Source organism: Ahaetulla prasina, chromosome 9, assembly GCF_028640845.1.
Source record: "Ahaetulla prasina isolate Xishuangbanna chromosome 9, ASM2864084v1, whole genome shotgun sequence".
NCBI classification, from domain to species: domain Eukaryota; kingdom Metazoa; phylum Chordata; class Lepidosauria; order Squamata; family Colubridae; genus Ahaetulla; species Ahaetulla prasina.
The window spans coordinates 15,307,943-15,331,500 of record NC_080547.1 but is presented as its reverse complement, the minus strand read 5'-3'; the positions used below and the strand labels follow the sequence as shown (position 1 = coordinate 15,331,500).

At 41.7% G+C, this 23,558-nt stretch overlaps 1 protein-coding gene across 3 annotated transcripts in view; it reads left to right on the top strand.

Annotated features, from left to right (window-relative positions):
* The window catches only part of LOC131203613 (beta-galactosidase-1-like protein 2), a 60,918-nt gene that overhangs the window by 22,522 nt on the left and 14,838 nt on the right, over nucleotides 1-23,558 (top strand). For 2 of the 3 annotated variants that reach the window (XM_058193998.1, XM_058193996.1), the window contains 8 exons: nucleotides 2,287-2,395; nucleotides 3,327-3,419; nucleotides 6,972-7,053; nucleotides 15,248-15,312; nucleotides 17,987-18,071; nucleotides 20,531-20,668; nucleotides 21,886-21,966; nucleotides 23,447-23,550. In XM_058193998.1, the coding sequence (XP_058049981.1) occupies nucleotides 2,287-2,395; nucleotides 3,327-3,419; nucleotides 6,972-7,053; nucleotides 15,248-15,312; nucleotides 17,987-18,071; nucleotides 20,531-20,668; nucleotides 21,886-21,966; nucleotides 23,447-23,550 (757 nt within the window). Of the gene's footprint in view, nucleotides 1-2,286; nucleotides 2,396-3,326; nucleotides 3,420-6,971; nucleotides 7,054-8,792; nucleotides 8,875-15,247; nucleotides 15,313-17,986; nucleotides 18,072-20,530; nucleotides 20,669-21,885; nucleotides 21,967-23,446; nucleotides 23,551-23,558 lie in introns of all 3 variants that reach the window. The other variant, XM_058193997.1, reaches the window with a different exon arrangement.

The window sequence follows — 23,558 nt, the reverse complement described above, 5'->3', positions numbered from 1 at the left end:
TAAACTCATGCTGGCTGGGGAATTCTGGGAGTTGAAGTCCACCACTCTTCAAGGGGCCAAATTTGGACACTCCTGGTCTACCTACAGATGACTTCTTGCCCTGTGCAAAATTCCACAGAAGCTGCCCTTAATTAGACTGGGAATTTAACCTGATTTGGCCTGCATTTTTGGCTGATTCTCCAGATCAGAGGTCTCCAACCTTGGCAACTTTAAGCCTGGCAGATTTCAATTCCCAGAATTCCCCAGCCAGCTTTGCTGGCTGGGGAATTCTGGGAATTGAAATCCGCCAGGCTTAAAATTGCCAAGGTTGGAGACCTCTGCTCCAAATAACTTCCATCTTCCTTTCTAGAATGGCTGATTTTCCTCAGCTGGGTTCCTTTTTTTTATTTTTCCTTTCACTGGTTTTATTTCTTTCCTCTGGGGATAAACCGTTGATGTCAGGCCCTAAGGCAATACCCTTGATAAGTCCCAACGTCATCTCTGAAAATCCTTCCTAGTTACGGGGTCCCAAGGGGGCCACCGACACTCACCAGTCCTGCTTATTATTATTTTATTTTATTTTTCCACTTGTCTTTGCCACCAGAGATTGAGCGTCTCTAGGGAATCTTGGCTCAAAGAGAGTTTCTGCCTCTCTTTTAACCTTCCCCCTTCTTCTTTTCAGTGAAGTGACTTTGAGGTGGTTTTCTCCAATTCCACGCCGTTGCATATTTTAAATGTTTTCAGATATTTAAACCTGCAACTTGAGGCAAGTTTAGATAGGGGGAAGGGAAAAAAGCAAAAGTCCCAATGTGCTTTGCATTCTAGGACAAACTTACCTAATTTGAACTTGTATTCAAGGCCACGGCAGTCTTATGCAAAACATGTCCCCCTTTTTTTTTAGGTTCAAAAATCATGAATTGTATATAGATATTAAGAAAAAATAGGGTCATTTCTCTAGGAAAAATGCTACACAAAATTACCTTGCATTAGAAAAGGTTTAGAAAATGCATAGGTAAAGTGGGTAGAAAAAATATTATATTGCGCCTATTAGAACTGTCCAAGATTCCATCCCCTTTGCTTCTTTCTTTCTTTCTTTCTTTCTTTCTTTCTTTCTTTCTTTCTTTCTTTCTTTCTTTCTTTTTCTCTTTCTCTTTCCTTCCTTCCTTCTCGCTTTCCTTCTTTCTTACTTTTCTTCCTTCCTCCCTCCCCCTCTTTCTTTTCTTTCTTTCTTTTTTTTATTTGCATTTATATCCCGCCCTTCTCCGAAGACTCAGGGCGGCTTACACTATGTTAGCAATAGTCTTCATTCTATTTGTATATTTATATACAAAGTCAACTTATTGCCCCCCCAACAATCTGGGTCCTCATTTTACCTACCTTATAAAGGATGGAAGGCTGAGTCAACCTTGGGCCTGGTGGGACTAGAACCTGCAGTAATTGCAGGCAGCTGCTGTTAATAACAGACTGTCTTAGCAGTCTGAGCCACAGGCCCCTTTTTCTTTCTTTCTCTTTCTCTCCTGCCCTTTGCTTGCCCCTTCCTTCGTTCCTTCCTTCCTTCTTTCTTTCTTATTTTTCTTCCTTCCTTTCTCCCTCCCCCTCTTTCTTTTCTTTTCTTTCTTTTCTTTTCTTTCTTTCTTTCTTTTTTTCTTTCTTTCTTTTTTTTCTTTCTCTAAATTTCTCTAAATTCTATTCTAAATTCTATTCTATTCTTTCTCTTTCTCTCTCCCCCCCTTTGCTTGTCCCCTTCCTTCCTTCCTTTCATCCCTCCTTCCTTCCTTCCTTCTGGTGCAGCATTTTTCTGCCCACTTTTCCTAAGGTGGCCGTGGTGGCTCAAGGCTATAAGAAGCCTGTTATTAAAAGCAGCTGCTTGCAATTACTGCAGGCTCAAGCCCCACCAGGCCCAAGGTTGACTCAACCTTCCATCCTTTATAAGGTAGGTAAAATGAGGACCCAGATTGTTGGGGGGGCAATAAGTTGACTTTTTAAATATACAAATAGAATGAGACTATTGCCTTACACACTGTAAGCCGCCCTGAGTCTTCGGAGAAGGGCGGGATATAAATGTAAATAATAAAAAAAAAAAGGTGTGTGCGTGCCTGCATGTATGAATATTTTAAAGAACTTCTTAAAGCATTTAAAAATGATTTAAAATCAAGCTGAATGTCCATTCCGCTCCAGCCCATTTGTTTCGAGGCTGCTTAAGAATAGGGTGGGGGGCAGGAAAAACTGTCAGGGATCATGAGGGTTTGAGATTATTTCCTATTTCTCTCCTATTTTAACCGATTACCTGACCATCTTCCTTCCTAGCTGGTTGCTTCAGGACCCTGAGATGCAACTCAGGACAACCTACAAGGGCTTCACGGAGGCCGTAGATTCTTACTTTGACAACCTAATGCTCCAGGTGGTCCATCTTCAGGTAAATAATATCACACCCTTTATTTACTTATTCCTGGGGTTTCTTTTTACTTTCTTCTTTTAAATCACACAATTTTTTATTGCACCGGAATTGAAAATTGCTTCCTTGTCCAAACGCCCCAGATTAATTTTTTAGACCTTCTTGGGACGCTATTAAATGTTCAAATGTATCCTGAGCATCTTTCTTTCTTTCTTTCTTTCTTCCTTCCTTCCTTCCTTCCTTCCTTCCTTCCTTCCTTCCTTTCTTTCTCTTTCTTTCTTTCTTTCTTTCTTTCTTTATTTATTTATTTATTTATTTATTTATTTATTTATTTATTTATCTCTTTGTCTCTCTTTCTTTCTCCTTTGCTTCTTTCTTTCCTTTCTTTCCTTTTTTCTTTCCTTTTCCTTCTTCTCTCTTTCTTTCTCTCTTTCTCTCTTTTCTCTCTCTCTTTCTTTCTCCTTTGCTTCTTTCTTCCTTTCTCTTTCTCTTTCTCTTTCTTTCTTTCCTTCTTCTTCTTCCTTCCTTCCTTCCTTCCTTCCTTCCTTCCTTCCTTCCTTCCTTCCTTCCTTCCTTCCTTCCTTCCTTCCTTTCTCTCTCTCTCTCTCCCTCCCTCCCTCCCTCCCTCTCTCTCTCTCTTTCTCCTTTGCTTCTTTCTTTTCTTTTCTTTCATTGGTGGTAAGGAGAGGGTACAGCAAGCCCTTTGAGATTTACTCCGTCTCTGCCTCCTGAAAGTGTTCTTGACGCAGAGGAGATCTTTGGTTTCCCATTTCTGTGTCCCGGTGAAGTTCAGAGATTTTTCTAAGTCACTTTTAAAATGGAACTTCAGCCCAAGCCGTGGAGAGGCAAGGCAAAACTGTACAGAGTCCTCCTCCATTAATCTTCCCAAATACAGTCGTTAGATCCGCCAACTGCGCCCCGTTTGCTTACGTTCTCCTGCTTCTCTTCCTAGTACAAGAACGGAGGGCCAATCATAGCCATGCAGGTGGAGAATGAATACGGCTCCTATGCCCAAGACCAAAATTACATGGCCTACATAAAACAGGTAAAATTATTCCCCCACCTCTTTCGAACTGAAAAAAAAAAATGCTGAAGGTTACATAAAAGCAAAACAAGCGTGCACACGCCTGCACACACATACACACACAAACACAAACACACACAAGAGTTGATACATCGAAGAGTTGATCTGATTGATCTCATGGGATAATATTTATTTATTAATCAATTTCTTAAATTTATACGCCGTCCATCTTATTGACCAGCAACTTTTGATAATAGACAGGAGTGATTTCTATGGAGATTCTCCGCCATCCAGGTCATGGTTGTCCCAAAGGTGCCTTTTTTTTTCAAGAGGCAACTGGACTTTCTGGTTTTTCTTTGAAGACGTTTCGCTTCTTATTCGAGAAGCTTCTTCCGTTCTGATTGAATGACGGGGAATGGAAAGATTTATGCTCCTTGCAGTCAGCTGGTCATTTGCATCCTTTTAGAGGGTTGTTAAGGCCACCTAGCTAAATGTCTATGGAGATTTTCAGTTATCCAGGTCAGGGGTCTCCAACCTTGGCAACTTTAAGACTTGTGGACTTCAACTCCCAGAATTCCGGGAGATTCTGGGAGTTGAAGTCCACAAGTCTTAAAGTTGCCAAGGTTGGAGACCCCTGATCCAGGTCACAGTTGTCTCAAAGGTGCTTTTTTCAAGAGGCAACTGGACTTTCTGGGGGTTTTCTTAGAAGACGTTTCGCTTCTCATCCAAGAAGCTTCTTCAGCTCTTGCTGGATAGTGGGGAATGGAAGGATTTATACTCCTTGCAGTCAGCTGGTCATTTGCATCCTTTTAGAGGGTCGTTGAGGCCACTTGGAGGTTTATCTGTGGCATCAGGGTCACCTGAGTGGTGCAATTAGATGTGCAGCTTCTTGGATGAGAAGCGAAACGTCTTCAAAGAAAACAAAAACAGAAAGTCCAGTTGCCTCTTTAAAAATCACCTTTGGGACCCACAGGAGTAATATAGTAATGTGGAAGTTACGGGGCGGGGGGTATATGCTGGTTAAATAGTAATATGATTTTATTTAATCCATTTTATTTTACTATTTATTAAATGTATTGGCTACCCATCTCCAAATCTCCTAAAAGCAACAGAGTCAGTTCTTAGAAGAAGTTTTGGTCGCCACGATGTAAAAAAGATGTGGAGACTCTAGAAAGAGTGCAGAGAAGAGCAACAAAGATGATTAGGGGACTGGAGGCTAAAACATATGAAGAACGGTTGCGGGAACTCGGTATGTCTAGTTGAATGAAAAGAAGGAACTAGGGGAGACGTGATAGCAGTCTTCCAATATCTGAGGAGTTGCCACAAAGAAGAGGGAGTCAAGCTATTCTCCAAAGCACCTGAGGACAAGAGAAGAAGCAATGGATGGAAACTAATTAAGAAGAAAAGCAACCTAGAACTAAGGAGAAATTTCCTGACAGCGAGGGCTCAGTCTCCAGGCAGAAGTGAGAGAGAAACACCCACTCTTGGATTCCCTCCACCCAGCACCACGGAGAACAATTAATCAGTGGAACAACTTGCCTCTAGAAGTTGCGAATGCTCCAACACTGGAAGTTTTTAAGAAGAGATTGGATAACCATGTGTCTGAAGTGGTGAAGGGTTTCCTGCCTACGCAGGGGGTTGGACTAGAAGACCTCCAAGGTCCCTTCCAACTCTTTTATTCTGTTAAGACATGCGAAGGTTAGACAGCCATCCATCAGGGCCGCTTTAACTGGGATTCCTCCATAGAACGGGGGTGAGACTCGATGGTTCCTTCCCATTCTCAAACACAGGGATCCCTGAGCTTTCTTGCAAAAGCAGAGAGATCTTCCTGCTCTCCCAAAGCAAATAGCTTGTGAATCACGAAACGAACCTTTGGCCCTGTAGTAAAAGACGTGGAGCCGTAGATTATTTTTGCAAAGCAGACCAAAGCTGCCTTGCAGAACCCGGTAATCCGGGGCTAAGGCAGAAGGACGGGCTAATTTGATTAAGGTCTCCTGCTGTCATCTCACCCAGCAAAGAGAACTTGGCAAGTTCCTGCCTGTGTCCTGGGCAGGCAGGTGATGTGAGATGATCAGTTTTAGCTTGGCAAATCCTCCTGAAGCTGCATTCCCATCCCTGACCTGGGGGAAATGTTTGCTGGTGTGGAGGAATAAATGCCAGGGTTACCTGGTTGGTTTGCACTACAGACAGTCCTTGCCTCAACAACCGTTCGTTTTATCTCAAAATTCAAAGTTACAACAGTAGTCCTTAATGGAACTGCATCTACATGGAGGGAAGTATGCAGTGGAGTACCCCAAGGCTCTGTTTTAGGCCCAGGACTCGTCAACATCTTCATCCATGACTTAGACAAGGGGATAGGTGGGGAACTCCGTCGCCTTCGACAAGACCTAAGTTTAACTCATAGAATCATCTATGGTAGTGTCCTTCCTGTTAAAGACTACTTCAGCTTTAATTGCAATAATACAAGAGCAACCAATAGATTGAAACTTAATGTTAACTGCTTTAATCTAGATTGCAGAAAATATGACTTCTGTAACAGAATCATCAGTGCTTGGAACACTTTACCTGACTCTGTGGTCTCTTCCCATAATCCCAAAAGCTTTAACCAAAAACTTTCTACTATTGACCTCACCCCATTCCTAAGAGGACCATAAGGGGCGTGCATAAGCACACAAACGTGCCTACGGTTCCTGTCCTATTGTTTTTCTTTTTATCTTCTTATATATATATATGCTTATACCTCCTAATATTCCCTCATATATATGTTTATATATTGTATAATCTTTTTGTGTGATGCTTATATATATTGTTGTGACAAAATAAATAAATAAACTCATCAAATTTGCAGATGACACCAAGCTGGCAGGAATAGCCAACACTCGAGAAGATAGGCTCAAGATACATACTTGAGCATTCTGCACTTTCTAATATTTTCCTTATCACCATGTTTATTTTCTAATTGTTCAAGCTGGGCTACAGAAGTCTTGACCGCTGCAATATACAGAAGTGCCTTTGCAGCTGTCCTGAAATTTTGCAACCCATATTTGTAACCCTGGTTTATATTTGTGGTCCATAATTTCTGCAATTAACATTAAAAAAAAAAAAGGACGCGCAAGAGGCGGTCTGTAACGATGGGCGGGAAATTATGAAACCTCTACATTGACCAGGGCTAATATCAGAAATAGCTTCATCAACAACAGATGTTTTTCAGCTTCTCTTGAGCCTTGCAGCATCTGGGTCAGGATGTTTATGGAGATTCTCAATCACCCAGGTCTCATGGTTGTCCCAAACCTTCGCTTTTCCAAAAGGCAACTGGACTCTTCTTGGTTTAACTTCAGTTAGAACCGAAGAAGCTCCTTGGATGAGAAACGAAATATTTTCCAAGAAGAAAAAAAAAACAAAACACAAGAAAATCCAGTTTGCGTTTTGGAGAAGCGTCTTCGAGACATCTGGGTCGGAATGACATTGTTCCCGGAAAGAGTAACTCCCTTCAAACCGTGGTTTGTTCCTGATCATGGCTTCTTCTGAGCTAATGGCTCTGAACTTCAGCATGGTGATCCTTCTTTCTCACAGGCCCTGTTGAGCAGGAACGTGGTGGAATTATTGGTGACCTCGGATAATAAAGATGGCTTGAGTGCCGGTACCGTAGAAGGAGGTAAGTTGTGTGTTTCTGGAACAAAGTTGTGACTGAGATTAAAAAAAAAAACCCATGTGCCACTGTACACCTATCTGCTACAATTTTACAAAAGGGCAGTGTGGTGTTTGTTTGTTTTTTTGGTTTGTTTTTTATTTGAATTTATATCCCACCCTTCTCCGAAGACTCAGGGCGGCTTACACTGTGTTAAGCAATAGTCTTCATCCATTTGTATATTATATACAACTTTTATTGCCCCCAACAATCTGGGTCCTCATTTTACCTACCTTATAAAGGATGGAAGGCTGAGTCAACCTTGGGCCTGGTGGGACTAGAACTTGCAGTAATTGCAAGCAGCTGTGTTAATAACAGACAGACTTAGTCCGTTGAGCCACCAGAGGCCCATGTTGTTGTGTTTTATTTTTTTTGTTTGTTTGTTTAAACGCACGTGAGTAACCAGCATCGCTGTAAAGTATTTGTACATGCCATAGAAAGCTTTTGAAATCTTTCTTCTATTTAAAGCTCAGAGTGTAACGGTAATGCTGGACTTGTAACCAATTCATCTAGCAAACATTCGAAGTTTCAACAGGAAACTGGGAAAAAGGAGACTTGCCACCAATTGATTAAAAATACAGTTGATTGCTTAGAAGAGAAGAGAAGAGAAGAGAAGAGAAGAGAAGAGAAGAGAAGAGAAGAGAAGAGAAGAGAAGAGAAATAATAAGATTAGAATAGAAATAGAATAGAATAGAATAGAATAGAATAGAATAGAATAGAATAGAATAGAATAGAATAGAATAGAATAGAATAAAACAATAATAAGAATAGAACAGAATAGAATAGAATAGAATAGAATTAAATAATATTAGAACAGAATAGAATAGAATAGGAATAAAACAATTAGAATAGAATAGAATAGAATAGAATAGAATAGAATAGGAATAAAACAACAAGAATAGAATAGAATAGAATAGAATAGAATAAAACAATTAGAATAGAATAGAATAGAACAGAATAGAATAGAACAGAACAGAATAGAAGAATAGAATTAAATAATATTAGAACAGAATAGAATAGAATAAAACAATTAGAATAGAATAGAATAGAACAGAACAGAACAGAATAGAATAGAATAGGAATAAAACAATAAGAATAGAATAGAATAGAATAGAATAGAATAGGAATAAAACAATTAGAATAGAATAGAATAGAATAGAATAGAATAGAATAGAATAGAATAGAATAGAATTAAATAATATTAGAATAGAAATAGAATAGGAATAAAACAATTAGAATAGAAGAATAGAATAGAATAGAATAGGAATAAAACAATTAATAGAATAGAATAGAATAGAATAGAATAGAATAGAATAGAATAGAATAGAATAGAATAGAATAGAAAAGGAATAAAACAATAATAAGAATAGAATAAGAAATAAGAATAGAATAGAAATCACCCAGGTCTCATGGTTGTCCCAAACCTTCGCTTTTCCAAAAGGCAACTGGACTCTTCTTGGTTTAACTTCAGTTAGAACCGAAGAAGCTCCTTGGATGAGAAACGAAATATTTTCCAAGAAGAAAAAAAAAACAAAACACAAGAAAATCCAGTTTGCGTTTTGGAGAAGCGTCTTCGAGACATCTGGGTCGGAATGACATTGTTCCCGGAAAGAGTAACTCCCTTCAAACCGTGGTTTGTTCCTGATCATGGCTTCTTCTGAGCTAACGGTTCTGAACTTCAGCATGGTGATCCTTCTTTCTCGCAGGCCCTGTTGAGCAGGAACGTGGTGGAATTATTGGTGACCTCGGATAATAAAGATGGCTTGAGTGCCGGCACCGTAGAAGGAGGTAAGTTGTGTGTTTCTGGAACAAAGTTGTGACTGAGATTTTAAAAAAAAACACCACATGCCACTGTACACCTATCTGCTACAATATTACAAAAGGACAGTGTGGTGTTTGTTTGTTTTTTTGGTTTGTTTTTTATTTGAATTTATATCCCACCCTTCTCCGAAGACTCAGGGCGGCTTACACTGTGTTAAGCAATAGTCTTCATCCATTTGTATATTATATACAACTTTTATTGCCCCCAACAATCTGGGTCCTCATTTTACCTACCTTATAAAGGATGGAAGGCTGAGTCAACCTTGGGCCTGGTGGGACTAGAACTTGCAGTAATTGCAAGCAGCTGTGTTAATAACAGACAGACTTAGTCCGTTGAGCCACCAGAGGCCCATGTTGTTGTGTTTTGTTTTTTGTTTAAACGCACGTGAGTAACCAGCATCGCTGTAAAGTATTTGTACATGCCATAGAAAGCTTTTGAAATCATTCCTCTATTTAAATCTCAGAGTGTAACGGTAACGATGGACTTTAACCAATTCATCTAGCAAACATTCAAAGTTTCAACAGGACTGGGAAAAAAGAGACTTGCCACCAATTGATTAAAAATACAGTTGATTGCTTAGAAGAGAAGAGAAGAGAAGAGAAGAGAAGAGAAGAGAAGAGAAGAGAAGAGAAATAATAAGATTAGAATAGAAATAGAATAGAATAGGAATAAAACAATTAGAATAGAATAGAATAGAATAGAATAGAATAGAATAGAATAGAATAGAATAGGAATAAAACAATAATAAGAATAGAATAGAATAGAATAGAATAGAATAGAATTAAATAATATTAGAATAGAAATAGAAATAGAATAGGAATAAAACAATTAGAATAGAATAGAATACAATAGAATACAATAGAATAGGAATAAAACAATAAGAATAGAATAGAATAGAAATAAAACAGTAAGAAAGAATAGAATAGAATAGAATAGAATAGAATAGAATAGAATAGAATAGAATTAAATAATATTAGAATAGAAATAGAATAGGAATAAAACAATTAGAATAGAATAGAATAGAATAGAATAGAATAGAATAGAATAGAATAGGAATAAAACAATAAGAATAGAATAGAATAGAATAGAATAGAATAGGAATAAAACAATTAGAATAGAATAGAATAGAATAGAATAGAATAGAATAGAATAGAATAGAATAGAATTAAATAATATTAGAATAGAAATAGAATAGGAATAAAACAATTAGAATAGAATAGAATAGAATAGAATAGGAATAAAACAATTAATAGAATAGAATAGAATAGAATAGAATAGAATAGAATAGAATAGAATAGAATAGAATAGAATAGAAAAGGAATAAAACAATAATAAGAATAGAATAGAATAGAATAGAAATAAAACAATAAGAATAGAATAGAATAGAATAGAATTAAATAATATTAGAATAGAAATAGAAATAGAATAGGAATAGGAATAAAACAATAGAAATAGAATAGGAATAAAACAATTAGAATAGAATAGAATAGAATAGAATAGAATAGGAATAAAACAATTAGAATAGAATAGAATAGAATAGAATAGAATAGGAATAAAACAATAATAAGAATAGAATAGAATAGAATAGAAATAAAACAATAAGAATAGAATAGAATAGAATAGAATTAAATAATATTTGAATAGAAATAGAATAGGAATAAAACAATTAGAATAGAATAGAATAGGAATAAAACAATAATAAGAATAGAAGAGAATAGAAGAGAAATAAAACAATAAGAATAGAATAGAATAGAATAGAAATAAAACAATAATAATTGAATTGAATTGAATAGAATAGAATATGGAATGGAATGGAATGGAATAGACTAGAATAGAATAGAATATGGAATAGAATAGAATAGAATAGAATAGAATAGAATAGAATAGAATAGAATAGAATAGAATAGAATAGAATAGAATAGAATAGAATAGAATTTTTTATTGGCCAAGTGTGGTTGGACACACAAGGAATTTGTCTTTGGTGCATTTGCAATAACTTCATTCCCCCCACCCACCCGTCATTTTGCTTTGCCGATAAAGCCTCTAATCCTTCTGGTCGTAGAGCAATATTTGTGAGGCTAATGAGAAAGATTTTGGGTATATATAATGCTTAAAATTGCTAGACTTGTCTGCTGCCGGCCATGGCTTCTGACCCCCCCCCCATTGTTATGTCCAGTTTTGCTTATTTTATGTGGCCTGCATGCGAAGGATAAGTGCATAATTTATACGGTCGGCTTCCAGAATGTGTGTGCGTGTGTCTATGTCTATGTCTGTGCTTCTTCGCCTGCTAATTTATTAAAATTTATTAGTAGCTTTTTGGAGGGGGGGGTGTCCGTCATAACTTCGAATGGTCACTGAATGACCATTCGTAACTGGAGGGGCTACCTGTGCCAAGTTTCTCTTCTAATTGTTCAAGCTGGGCTACGGAAGTCTTGACCACCGCAATATACAGAAGACCCTTTGCAGTCATCCTGAAAATTTTGCAACCCGGATCTGGTTTATATTTGTGGTCCATATTGCTGAAATTAACATTAAAAAAGGATGCACAGGAGGCCGTCTGTAATGGTTGGTAGGAAATCATTTCAATTTTCCTTACTTTACCCAGCCTCCATGCGAAGGATGAGTGCATAATTTGTACGGTCATCTTCCAGAATATATGTGTGTGTGTGTGTGTGTCTTTGCCTGCTAATTTATTAAAACTTATTTTCATCCCATTAGTATGCTGCAGGCAAGTCACCCAATCAGAGATGCAGAAAGAAACTTCACTAAACCTAATCAAAATGATAAGATGAACTTGACAGATCACAAAGCTTTGGTTCAAAATGAAGGAGTTTGCCCTTCTCTGCAATTAACCGAGAGATGTCCAAAATGAATGAATGAATAAAATCAGGGGTCGGCAACCTTAAACACTCAAAGAGCCACAAAGGTCATAACTGGAAGCCCCCCCCCCCGCCCCCGCTTCAATTCTGGAGCCAAACAGAAGTCCAGTTCCCCCACCATAGAGTCTCCCCCTAGCCCGGCTCTACCTGTTTCCTCTACCTGTCCTAACCGAAAGCCCTATCCATTGTGGAGCCGACCGGCGACAGGGAGCCGCAGCAGAGGGATGAAAGAGCCACATGCGGCTCCAGAGCCACAAGTTGCCGTCCCCTGGAATAAATAAATGCAAACTAGGTAATCTAATGAAGAGAAGGACTAGGCATGACTTGATAGCTGTCTTCCAATATTTGAGGGCTGTCACAAGAGAAGAGAGGGTCAACTCAGTCTCCAATTCCCTTGAGGGTGGGACAAGAAGTAACGGATGGAGATTTCTCAAAGAGAGAGAGAGCCAACCTAGAACTATGGAGAAATTTCCTGACCGTGAGAGCAATTAATGCATGGGACGGCTTGCCTTCCTGGAGGTTTTCAAGAAGAGACTGGGCAGCCATCTTGTTCTGTCCTCCTTCGCCTCCGTCCGAGTGATGGCTTAATTAGCCGGCACTATCAGCTTTGGCAGCAGAATAGCCAGCGTCTGCCAAGAGCCTCCGTTATCTTCCACGACGATGGTGAGTCATCCAGGAACAAACTTCAGCTCTTAGTCAATCCGTGGATTTGCCTGTTACAAAGAGACACAGCAGCTCTCGCTGCCTTTTATATCCTGTGGGGTGTGGCTCCATGACTCAGCACTTCCTAGGCCTGCCCCACCCCTGCTTCTGTTGTTCCCTCCTCTCCTGCCTACAAAACCTAGGGTCCAGCCAGGCCTGATTGCCATCAGCCGGGTCTGGAGGCGTGGCCTGGGGGGGGAAAGAGTCAGGGGATGGAGGCCTCGTTATCTCTTCCACCTGGCCTGCTTCTGGCTCCTGCAGGTGAGCCAGGGAAGCCGGTGGTCCCGAGGTAAGTCCTGATGGCCCTTCCCCCTCACTTTCCAAGTCACTTTCTGGCAGGAGGACCGGCTCGGGGGGCGCAGACACAACACATCTGTTCAGAGTGGTATAAAATCTCCTGCTTGAGCAAGGGGGTTGAACCAGGGGTGAAATGCTCGTAGTTCCGACCGGTTCGCCTGATCCGGTAGCAATCTTGGCTGGTGGTTCGGACAACTGGTAGCAATTGCAGTGCAAGACTCCGCCCACCTGCCTGGCTGTCGTTACCTCCTGGTTTGAACCAGGTTTTAAGTAATGTGTTTTGTACCCTCTGCACGTGGTTTTTGCATGCGCAGAGGATGTGTGCGCACATGTGACGCAAGCACACAGGCGGGGCGCGTGCAATTCCGAACTGGTAAGGAAGGTAAGTAGATTTCACCCCTGGGCTGGACTGGAAAATCTCCAAGGTCCCTTCCAACTCTTGTGATTCTGCAAATAAACCCTTCCCGGGTCTCTTTTCAAAAAAAAAAAAATTAGCACGAATCGTGTCTTTTTCCCGATATTATTATTCTGCCCAAGCTAAAGCGGAGATTCTCTCTGCTGGCTTTGAAGCAGAACCAACCGCCAGCCGTGCCCACATTAATAAAACTTGAGCGCTCGCGGCTGCTTCCTGTTGGCCTTCGCCCTTTCGACACTCAAGCTTAACTGTCCAGCAGGCTGCCCGTTTGGGCTACATCACACATCCCGCTTCAATATTTCTCCTTCTCGTACGTGGCAGCCATTCCCTTCTTTGTCCAGGTGGAGTCGCTCTTTCCCTTCTAGTGCTAGGGATAATGGAGTGGGGTGGGGGGGGAGAAGAAGAGAACTTGGAGCTCTCCTTGTTCTGTGTTTTTGCACAAATGTGTTGACTGCCTGTGAGCGTTTGCTCGCTCGCTCGTTTGCTCACCCTCTGGCTGGGAGTTGTGTGTCCCCGACAGGCTCGTGTGCCCGGATCCCAGTCCTTGCTTCAGATGTCACAACAATCTGCTCATTAGAGTCAACATGTCAAGTTAATCAGGAATGCGGAATAACGAGGGCCCTGAGTGATGCCACAACGACATGACAACCTCGGAAGAGGTGGCTGTGAGAATAAACAAAAGTGTGCATGAAAAGGCAGGCTGGAAAAAATGGAAAAAAACCCAGATGGTTTAGGTGCAGTTCTGTCTCTCCCTTCCTTCCTTTCTTCCTTCCTTCCTTCCTTCCTTTCTTTCTTTCTCTCTCTCTCTCTCTCTGTTCAATTAAACTGTCGAGATCCGTGCTGCCTTGGGGTGGGGTCTTCGTTTTGGAAAGAACTAAGCTGCTAGTCCCTCTGGTTGATTAATAAAGCACGCAATTGTGCACCGGCAATTGTTGCTGTCCTGAATAGACGCTATAGGTCATTCTCCGCTTAACAACGGTTCATTTAGGGACCGGCTTATGGCCGTGTTTCCATACTTAACGACCGTTTCAGCATTCCCCAAAGTCACATGGTCAAAATCCAAATGCTTGGAAACTGATTCGTATTTACGACGGTTGCAATGTCCTGGGGTCACGTGATCCGCTTTTTTGCCACCTTTCTGACGCGCCAAGTCAACCGTGAGGGAGGCTGATTCGCTTAAACAGCCGTGTTGCTAACTTAACAACTGCGGCGGTTCGCTTAGCAACACTGGCGAGAAAAGACGTAAAATGAAGCAAAATTCAACCGAACAAGCGTTTGGCTTAGCGACGTAAGTTTTGGGCTCTATTGTGGCCGTAAGTCGAGAACTACCTATGTAATCATGTTCTTCTGCATCTGCCTAGGACAAAAACGATAACTGTGTCTCAAATTAAGATTCTCACAGTCTCTTTAGAATTTGGAATAGAACTGGAAGGGACCTTGGAGGTCTTCTAGTCCAGCCCCCAACCTATACAATTTCACAGCCTCACAGTCTCTTTAGCAAGATTCATTATAAAGAACGGGATGGAGTTTGTTTATTAGTTTGTTTGTTTATTTTCGTCACCTATTCACCTGTAGGCCACTCATGGTGGCTTACAGAAGAACTTAGAAGAATTACAAAAATTTCCCATCTATAATAGATATATCCCTAACTAATTTAAGGTGGATTTTGTTTTGTCTTTCCTACTGACTTGCCAGGAGCTCGCTGTCAGGAAATTTCTCCTTAGTTCCAAATTGCTTCTCTTCTTGATCGGTTTCCATCCATCGTTCCTTGTCCGGCTTTCAGGCCCTTTGGAAAATAGGTTGACCCCTTCCTCTCTGTGACAGCCCCTCAAATATTGGAAAACTGCTATCCTGTCTCCCCTGGTTCTTCTCTTCACTTAAGGACCACAGCAAAAAAAAAACCAAAAACCTACAATTAACTCCTTACTTAGCCACAGAAATTCTAGTCCCAGTTTATGGTAAGTCAAGGATTTCCTATGAATTAACTTCTTGTAGCCTAGCTGAATTTTTTCCTTGTTCTGCCCGCTTTCCTCTCTTTTTCAAAAGCTTTGGCCACGATCAACTTTCAGAAGATGGAGCGGGAACTCGTGTCCTCCCTCAACAAACTGCAGGTAAGGAAGACGCTTTCCCGAGGTGAGACCTCCACCTTCTAAGGCTCTTGTTGTCTGTTTTATGATCCGAGAACTAGGAGGGTGCCATGGGCCAAAAATGCCGATGCTTCTTGATTCCCGGAACTGTAGTTATTTACCACTAGCTTTGCCCGGTTATTCTTTGCCCGGAATAACCGTTGCCCGGCTATTCATTTATCCCAATCCTGTATTAGACAGTAAGAGCAATTTCACCCTGAGCCCTGATTGCGGTGAGAATTAAATTAGTTAAAAATGTTTTTCTTATGACCCCAGAAGCGTCAGGTAAAACGATACCACCTTGATGTTTTGCTGGCTGATCCATGATCATTTGGTATGCTTTTTTTCTGATCTTGGTTTTATGGATCATGGCCATACATTTGTCCTCAAAAATAATCAAAGCCTTGTTGAAAATGTCCGGATCAAACGTAATTTCTAATGTTGGATTTTCCCCCTTACCAGAGAGAGCCCCCTTGTGGAGTAATGTGACGCCGTTACCATGGCAACTCCACTGTGCTGCACATTAGAAACCATTTTAAGGCAGTACAGTAGAAGCCATTTTAAGGTACAACAGGCTGTATTTTTACAGAACACACAGCCTGAGGGGTGTTAGGTGTTGTGACCTAGGCCAAAGTAGTTATTACCAGACACAATCAGTCTTAAACAAGCATATTTTATTAGAACATCTGAGAATTACTTCATTCTCAGCTTAGTCCAAATTAATTCCAAAACAAATCCTTCAGAAAAAGTCCTTCAGCCTTATCACAAACCTTTGTCCTCTTTGGCACCCTGCCAAAGCCTTTTCTTGGCAAAGCCCCCCCCCCCAAGTTCAGAAACAAGAGACCATGGCTAGAAACAAATGTAGCTACAAATGTAGCAACCCAAGAGCCCTTGCTGCTCTTTTAAGCCTTATGGGAGGGGCCAATCATCTGCTGGCCTTACTCCCAAGTCGTCCTTTTTGCTTCAGTTGCTCTTGCCTTCTGGTGCTCTTCACATGCATGCGCTAGGAACAGACTCCTCCTGTTCCTTCTGTCTCTGCTGTCTGCCTCTGGAGGCTCCGGAGTCTGCGCATCGCTCTCAGATGGCCCTGGCCCCATCTCTGCCTCTGCTGCAGAGCCCTCATCTGGGCCTTCCCCTGACTCCAGGACTGGCCCGTTGTTCTCCCCAGCCTCTTCACTGTCCAACTCCACTGCCAGCTCCGCAGGCTGCTGGTGGACCACAACATTAGGGGTATCTTATCCCCACAGTATTTCTTTCCAGAGTGTAAGTCATCTGTGTACCAAGTTTGGTTGAAATTGCTCGAAGCGTTCCAGAGTTATGCTGGAACATACACACACACACACAGCCATTTTTATATATATGGAAGATTGCTATCCAAACGTAAATTCTTCCCCGGGTTCCTTGGGATTCATTTTGTGCAGCCCAAAATTGTCATTAGAGACCCATAATTGGTCGCTGTTCAATTGTGCCCCAAAGAACTTATACCCAGACAGAGTTGGCTTTCGGGAAATATATTTACTTGATGCGTCGTTGGAAGATTGTCTTTATCCTTTTTGTCAACAATCAGTAAATAACCCACTGAGAAGCTCATTGATTCCTCCGTTGGTGCAGGATCTGGACGTGAAGAAGATAACAAAAGTCATTTCCGTTTTCATTGAATCCTACCCCTCGCGTTCTGTGTTCATTTTATTTTTAAAAAGAGACATTCATTCTCTGATCTTCACCCAGGAGGTCTTTCAAAGTGGCTTATATCTCAGTAACGCTAGATAGTTCTTGGCCTGTAGGCTCGAATTCTAAAAGGTACAGCATTCAAGGAAAAAGAGATGGGAAAGAAGAGAGAAAGAGAGGAAAAAAATAGAAAAATCAAGGATGAGTTAATGTATCCCAATGGCATTACAATCCCGGAGATTGACTTCTAGTCCTGCCTTAGGCGTGAAAGCTGATTGGGTGACTTTGGGCCAATCACCAGGAGATGGTGAGTTCTAGTTCTGTCTTAAGCATTAATGCCAGCTGGGTCACTTTGGGCCAATCACCAGGAGACAGTGAGTTATAGTCTTGCCTTAGGCATGAAAACTGGCTAGGTGATTTTGGGCCAATCACCAGGAGACTGGGAATTCTAGTCCCACCTTAAGCATGAAAGCCAGCTGAGTGATTTTGGGTCAATCACCAGGTGACCCTGAGTTCTAGTCCTGCCTTAGGCATGAAAGCCAGCTGGGTGTCTTCGGGCCAATCACCAGGAGACAGTGAGTTCTAGTCTCAGAAATTTCTGAATTCAGAGTTAAATATTGCCGAGAGAACACGTTTTTTTTTTGTTTATTTACTTACTTTTATTTATTTACTTTTTTTTTATTTACTTACTTTTATTTATTTACTTTTTATTCTCCGAAGACTCAGGGCGGCTTACAATGTATAAGGCAATAGTCTCATTCTATTTGTATATTTACAAAGTCAACTTATTGCCCCCCCAACAATCTGGGTCCTCATTTTACCTACCTTATAAAGGATGGAAGGCTGAGTCAACCTTGGGCCGGGTTTGAACCTGCAGTAATTGCAGGCAGCTGTGTTCTAATAACAGGCTTCTTACCAGCCTGAGCTACCACGGCCTCCATCTACTTCAAACATGGCCATATATTCGCCTGGTTTGTTTGCCCTTTTTCAGCGTGACATGCCAATGCTGGTGATGGAGTACTGGACTGGTTGGTTTGATAGCTGGGGAGGACCTCACAACGTCTTCGATGCAGATGGTAAGTTGTTTGCTGGCGCAGTTCCTTTTCCGCCTGTGTTCCCAACCTTCCGCCCTTCTTTATTCTAATTATTGCTCTAAACAAATAGCAGAAGCAGATGTAGGTCTCCAGATGTGGTTTCCTGGCGTGGCTCTATGTTACCGAAGGTCACGTTGGCTTATACAAACAGTCCCTGTCTTATAACCATTCATTTAGTGCCCGTTCTGAGTTACAACGGCAGTGGAAAAAAAGTGACTCACAACCGGTCCCCGCACCAACATCCCCACAATCACCTGATCAAAATTCAGCCATTGGTCAACCTGCATGTATTTGTGACAGTTGCAGTATCCTGGGGGTCATGTGATTGTCAATCCAGGATCACGTGATTGTCAGCCAGCTTTTTTTGTAGTATCATTGAGCTAATCATCAGAGTGGCGTAGAGGCAGAGCTCTCGCCTCACAGTCAGGAGGCTGTGAGTTCGATCCTAGGTAGAAGCAGATATTTCTCTCTCTGGGCTCACTGAGAATATATCTGCTGAACAAAACTCCGCATTGGCGACAGGAAGGGCAGTCGGCCATTAAAACACTCTGCTAGCTCCATTCAGTTGCCCAGACTCCACCCGGCAAGGGATTACGGGGACGTTAAAAGAAGGTGATGATGATTGAGGTAATCACCATGGTTGTTAAAAGAATCATCAACTGACATATCTATTCTTCCGAGCAGGACTGGCTTAAATAGGGTTTTTAAACATGGATTTTATTGGGGTTTATTTTATATTTTGTATTGTATTTTAAATTTAGGCTTTTGGAATAAGTTTTTTAAATAGTATTTTTATTGAAATGTATTGTATTATTTTATCTGCCTGTTCACCGCCCTGAGTCCTTCGGGAGAAGGGCGGTATAAAAATTAAATTATTATTATTATTATTATTATTATTATTATTATTATTATTATTATTATTATTATTATTATTATTATTATTATTTTGTTTGTTTGTTTGAATTTATACCCCACCCTTCTCCGAAGACTCAGGGCGGCTTACACTATGTTAAGCAATAGTCTTCATCCTATTTGTATATTATATGCAAAGTCAACTTATTAACTTATTAACTGTTAAGCAAATCCATTGTTTGCTATGGGGTCTTTTTGCACAAAATCGGAAGTAAGCAGCAGGTTTTCAGCAAAAATGTCATAAATCTCAGTGATACGACAGAACACTGCAAATAGCTTTAAATGTGGGTTTAAATGTCAAGCACCCAAAATATGGTTACACGACACTGGTGAAGGATCTGGCCCTCAGAACTTTAGAACTGGGTTATTGTTGTGACCGAGGCCCAAGCAGTGATTACTAAACACAATTCAGTTCTGAACAAACTTGTTTTATTAGAACAGCTGAGAATTAATTCATTCTCAGCTTAGTCCAAAACAAATTCTTCGGCCTTATCACCAGGCTTTGATGTCTTTGGCAACCTGCCAAAGGCTTTTCTTGGCAAAACCCCCACAAAGTTCAAGAGACACTGACAAGAAACACTGGAATCAACGTTGCTTTTCTACAAAGAACCCAACGGCTTGTTGCTGCTCTTTTAAGCCTTATGGGAGTGGCCGATCATCTCCTGGCCTTACTCCCAAGTCGTCCTTTTTGCTTCAGCTGCTCTTGCCTTCTGGCAGCCCTTCACATGCGTGCACTAGGAACAGACTCCTCCTGTTCCTCTGCCTCTCTGCTGTCTGCCTCGGGAGGCTCCGGAGTCCGCACATCACTCCCAGATGGCCCTGTCCCCATCTCTGCCTCTGATGCAGAGCCCTCGTCTGGGCCTTCCCCTGACTCCAGGCTACTGGTGGACCACAACAGTCGTAAGTATCTTTAGGGGAGGTCATCATAGCTTTGAACAGTTGCTGAGCTCGCCGGTCGTAAGTCGAGGACTACTTGCATAAAGTCAAATAGCAGTACAGGTAGTCCTCGAGTTACGACCACAATCGAGCCCCAAATGGATGTTGCTAAGTGAGAAATTCGTTAAGTGGGGTTTTTGTTCCATTTTACGCCTTTTCTTACCACCTTTGCTAAGGGAATCCCTGCAGTCCTTAAATGAGTAACACAGTCGCTAAGTGAATCCGGCTCCCCCCATTGACCTTGCTTGTCAGACGGTCACAAAAGGGGATCACGTGATTCCAGGAAAAACTGCCACCATCATAAAGGTCAGTTAGTTGGGAGATAGGGCGGTATATAAATATGATTAAATAAATAAATAAATAAGTTGCCAAGTGTCCCAATTTTGATCATGTGACAAAAAACCCCCCCACCCCCCCGGGGATGTGGCAACGGTCGTTAAAAGTGTGAAAAACGGTCATAGGTCCCTTTTTTTCAATGCCGTTGTAACTTCAGACAGTCATTGAGCGAACGGTCGTAAGTTGAGGACTACCTGTATTAGCAAGAATAGCGCGCCGGTGCCGTGCTACACTAGACGCTTTGTTTCTCTCTGCAGAGATGCTGGATAGGGTTGAGGACGTCCTCCGGTCAGGAGCCTCCATCAATCTGTACATGTTCCATGGAGGGACCAATTTTGGATTCATGAATGGCGCTCTGCATTTTAATGACTACAAGGCAACCATCACCAGCTACGGTAAGGTTCCCTTGGCCGATCGGGCCTGGCTTGCAAAGGATGCTGGGATCTTCTTGATTCGTGCAGTATACAGGTCCTCAATGGAAGGCAGGTTGGTAGCAATTATTTTTTCTGCAGTTCTAATTATCCTCTGAAGTCTGTGTTTTTCTTGTTGGGTTGCAGAGCCGAACCAGACAGTTATAGAGGTGCAAATGACAGACTCAATCATTCCTCTGTAGAACTGGATCAGCAGCTCCTTGGGCAGTTTGAGCTTACTGAGTTGGCGCAGAAAGAACATTCTTTGTAGAATAGAATAGAATAGAGGAGAGGAGAATAGAGAATAGAATAGAATAGAATAGAATATTGGAATGAAGAATAGAGTAGAATAGAGTAGAGTAGAGTAGAATAGAATAGAATAGAATAGAATAGAATAGAATAGAATAGAATAGAATAGAATAGAATAGAATAGAATAGAATAGAATAGAATAGACTGGCTAGGTGCCTCAGTGGCTAAGATGCTGAGCTTGTTGATCAGAAAGGTTGGTAGTTCGAATCCCTAGTATAGATCTCCTGCATGAGCAGGGGGTTGGACTAGATGACCTCCAAGGTTCCTTCCAACTCTATTACTGTTGGAATGGAATGGAATGGAACAGAACAGAATAAATATTGGAATGAAGAGTAGAATAGAATAGAATTTTTTACTGGCCAAGTGTGATTGGACACACAAGGAATTTGTCTTGGTGCATATGCTCTCAGTGTACATAAAAGAAAAGATACAAGGTACAACATTTACAACACAAATGATGGTCAATATATCAATATAAATCATAAGGATTGCCAGCAACAAAGTTACAGTCATACAGTCATAAGTGGAAAGAGATTGGTGATGGGAACTATGAGAAGATTAATAGTAGTGCAGACTTAGTGAATAGTTTGACAGTGTTGAGGGAATTATTTGTTTAGCAGTCCGTGCTGCTCTCTGAGCTTAGTTGTTTTCTTGAAGACGTCTCTTTACCAAACTAGGTAACATCATCAGTGTTTGTAATCAGTGCTATCCAATCTTAGGTTGTTGTGAGAAAGTCAACATTCCTAACCTGGTTAAGAGCATTGTGTGAATCCAGCCTCTGTGTGTGTGTGTGCGCGCGCATTACATTCTTGTGATTTTCATGACATGCACCTATAAAGTAAGGTAAACTAGTTTTTTCCCCCTCTATTTGTTCTACTTTTCTTTTTTCCAGATTACGATGCCGTGTTGACCGAGGCTGGAGATTACACCGCCAAGTACTTCAAACTGCGCAAGCTTTTTTCTAGCATGATAGGTAATTGCACGAACGGCTCCTCTGCCTTCTCTGGAGGCCGGCGGGGCCAAAAGAGCCCAGCTCGAAAACTGGCTCAGCCCGCTCGGCTTGTGAGACCCCCCCCCTGCTTCTAGTGTAGCTTCGTTCCATTGAGGGGGGGGGGGGGGGAAGGGGGGAGGGCTGCTTTGTGAAGAGTGGGGAGAGGGGGGAAGGGGGGAGGTTTGTTATGAGACTGGCCCTTCGGGTGACTTCCAAGGCTGTAAGGAAGGGTGAGTCATATAACAAACAACATTGGTGGACTTAAAGCAAATGCTGATTGGAATGAGGAGAGGGGTGAGGATAGAGGGGGGAATGGGAAGGAGGGAGGGAGGGAGGGAGGAAGGAAGGAGTAGGGAGGGAGGGAAGGGGAGTGGGAGTGGGAAGGGGAGGCAGGGAGGGAGGGAAGGAGACAAACTTTCGTACATCTTCTGCGGTGAGAGCGGACAAAACACAACATTCCCTTTTTCCTTCCTTCCTTCCTTCCTTCCTTCCTTCCTTCCTTCCTTCCTTCCCTCCCTCCCTCCCTCCGTCTTTTCTTTCTAGAATTCTTCCCTGGGTAGTAAATACCTCCTCCCCAGTCTCAATTTGTTTGGAAGCATTTTCTTTGACAGCCTGGGAAGAGGCTGTTTCAGTGCCATCTCCTTTGAGTCGGGCCCCATTCTGGATGGCCTTATGAATAAATTCCTGAATTTTCTCCATAGTACAGTAGTGCCTTCCTCCAGGGTGTGAATTTTTTTTTTTTTGGGTTTTTTTTTTTATCTTACCCTAACATTTCCTCCATTTAGGGTTAACCGGGTCTGGCCATGCTTAGCTTTTGTAGATCAGCTAGGTCCTACACCTCATTCAACGCAGCAAATGATCCTCCCTCCCTTCCTCCCTCCATCATCCCAAATTCACCTAGCAACTGCCTTGTGTCAACTCGCAAAGCATCCCTGCTCTCGAGTTGCCATAGGCGGGGGGGATGGGAAAACGAACTTTGCAGCTGCACAGCGAGGCAGCACGTCAGTCAGAACAAAAGCACATTCCAGCCATATCTCTGTCAAGGCCATCTACGAGGTTACCCACAGTGGCCGTAGGGGAATGATCTCTACAACCCGTGAAATTGCTTTGTTGGAGAATGTGACTGATGACACATCTTGTGGGGAGGCGGGGAAATAGGGTCAGAGCTGGAACATAAATTAAGTGGGGTCAGAGTTGGCTTCACTTGGAGCCTGCCGACATGAAACTCCTAATAAATAACTGGATTTCTTTTGAAGCTTGGCTTGAGGCTCATGATTTAATTAGGGCATCGGTGGGAACCCTGACACCTTGCTTAGCAAGATAAATTTTGGGCTCAGTTGTGTTCGTAAGTCAAGGACTAACTAAGCTTTTCTCAAGCCCCCAAAAATTGGGAAACTGAGTAATTTCTCCCACCAGTCCAGTGCTTGAATTCAACCAGGTTCTTTCTCTTCCTCCTCCAAAGAGACTCCTCTCCCTCCGCCTCCGATAATTTCACATAAAGCATCCTACGGCGCCATCCTGATGCAGCAATATATCTCACTGTGGGAATTGTTGTCGGGAATGGAGGTAAGTCA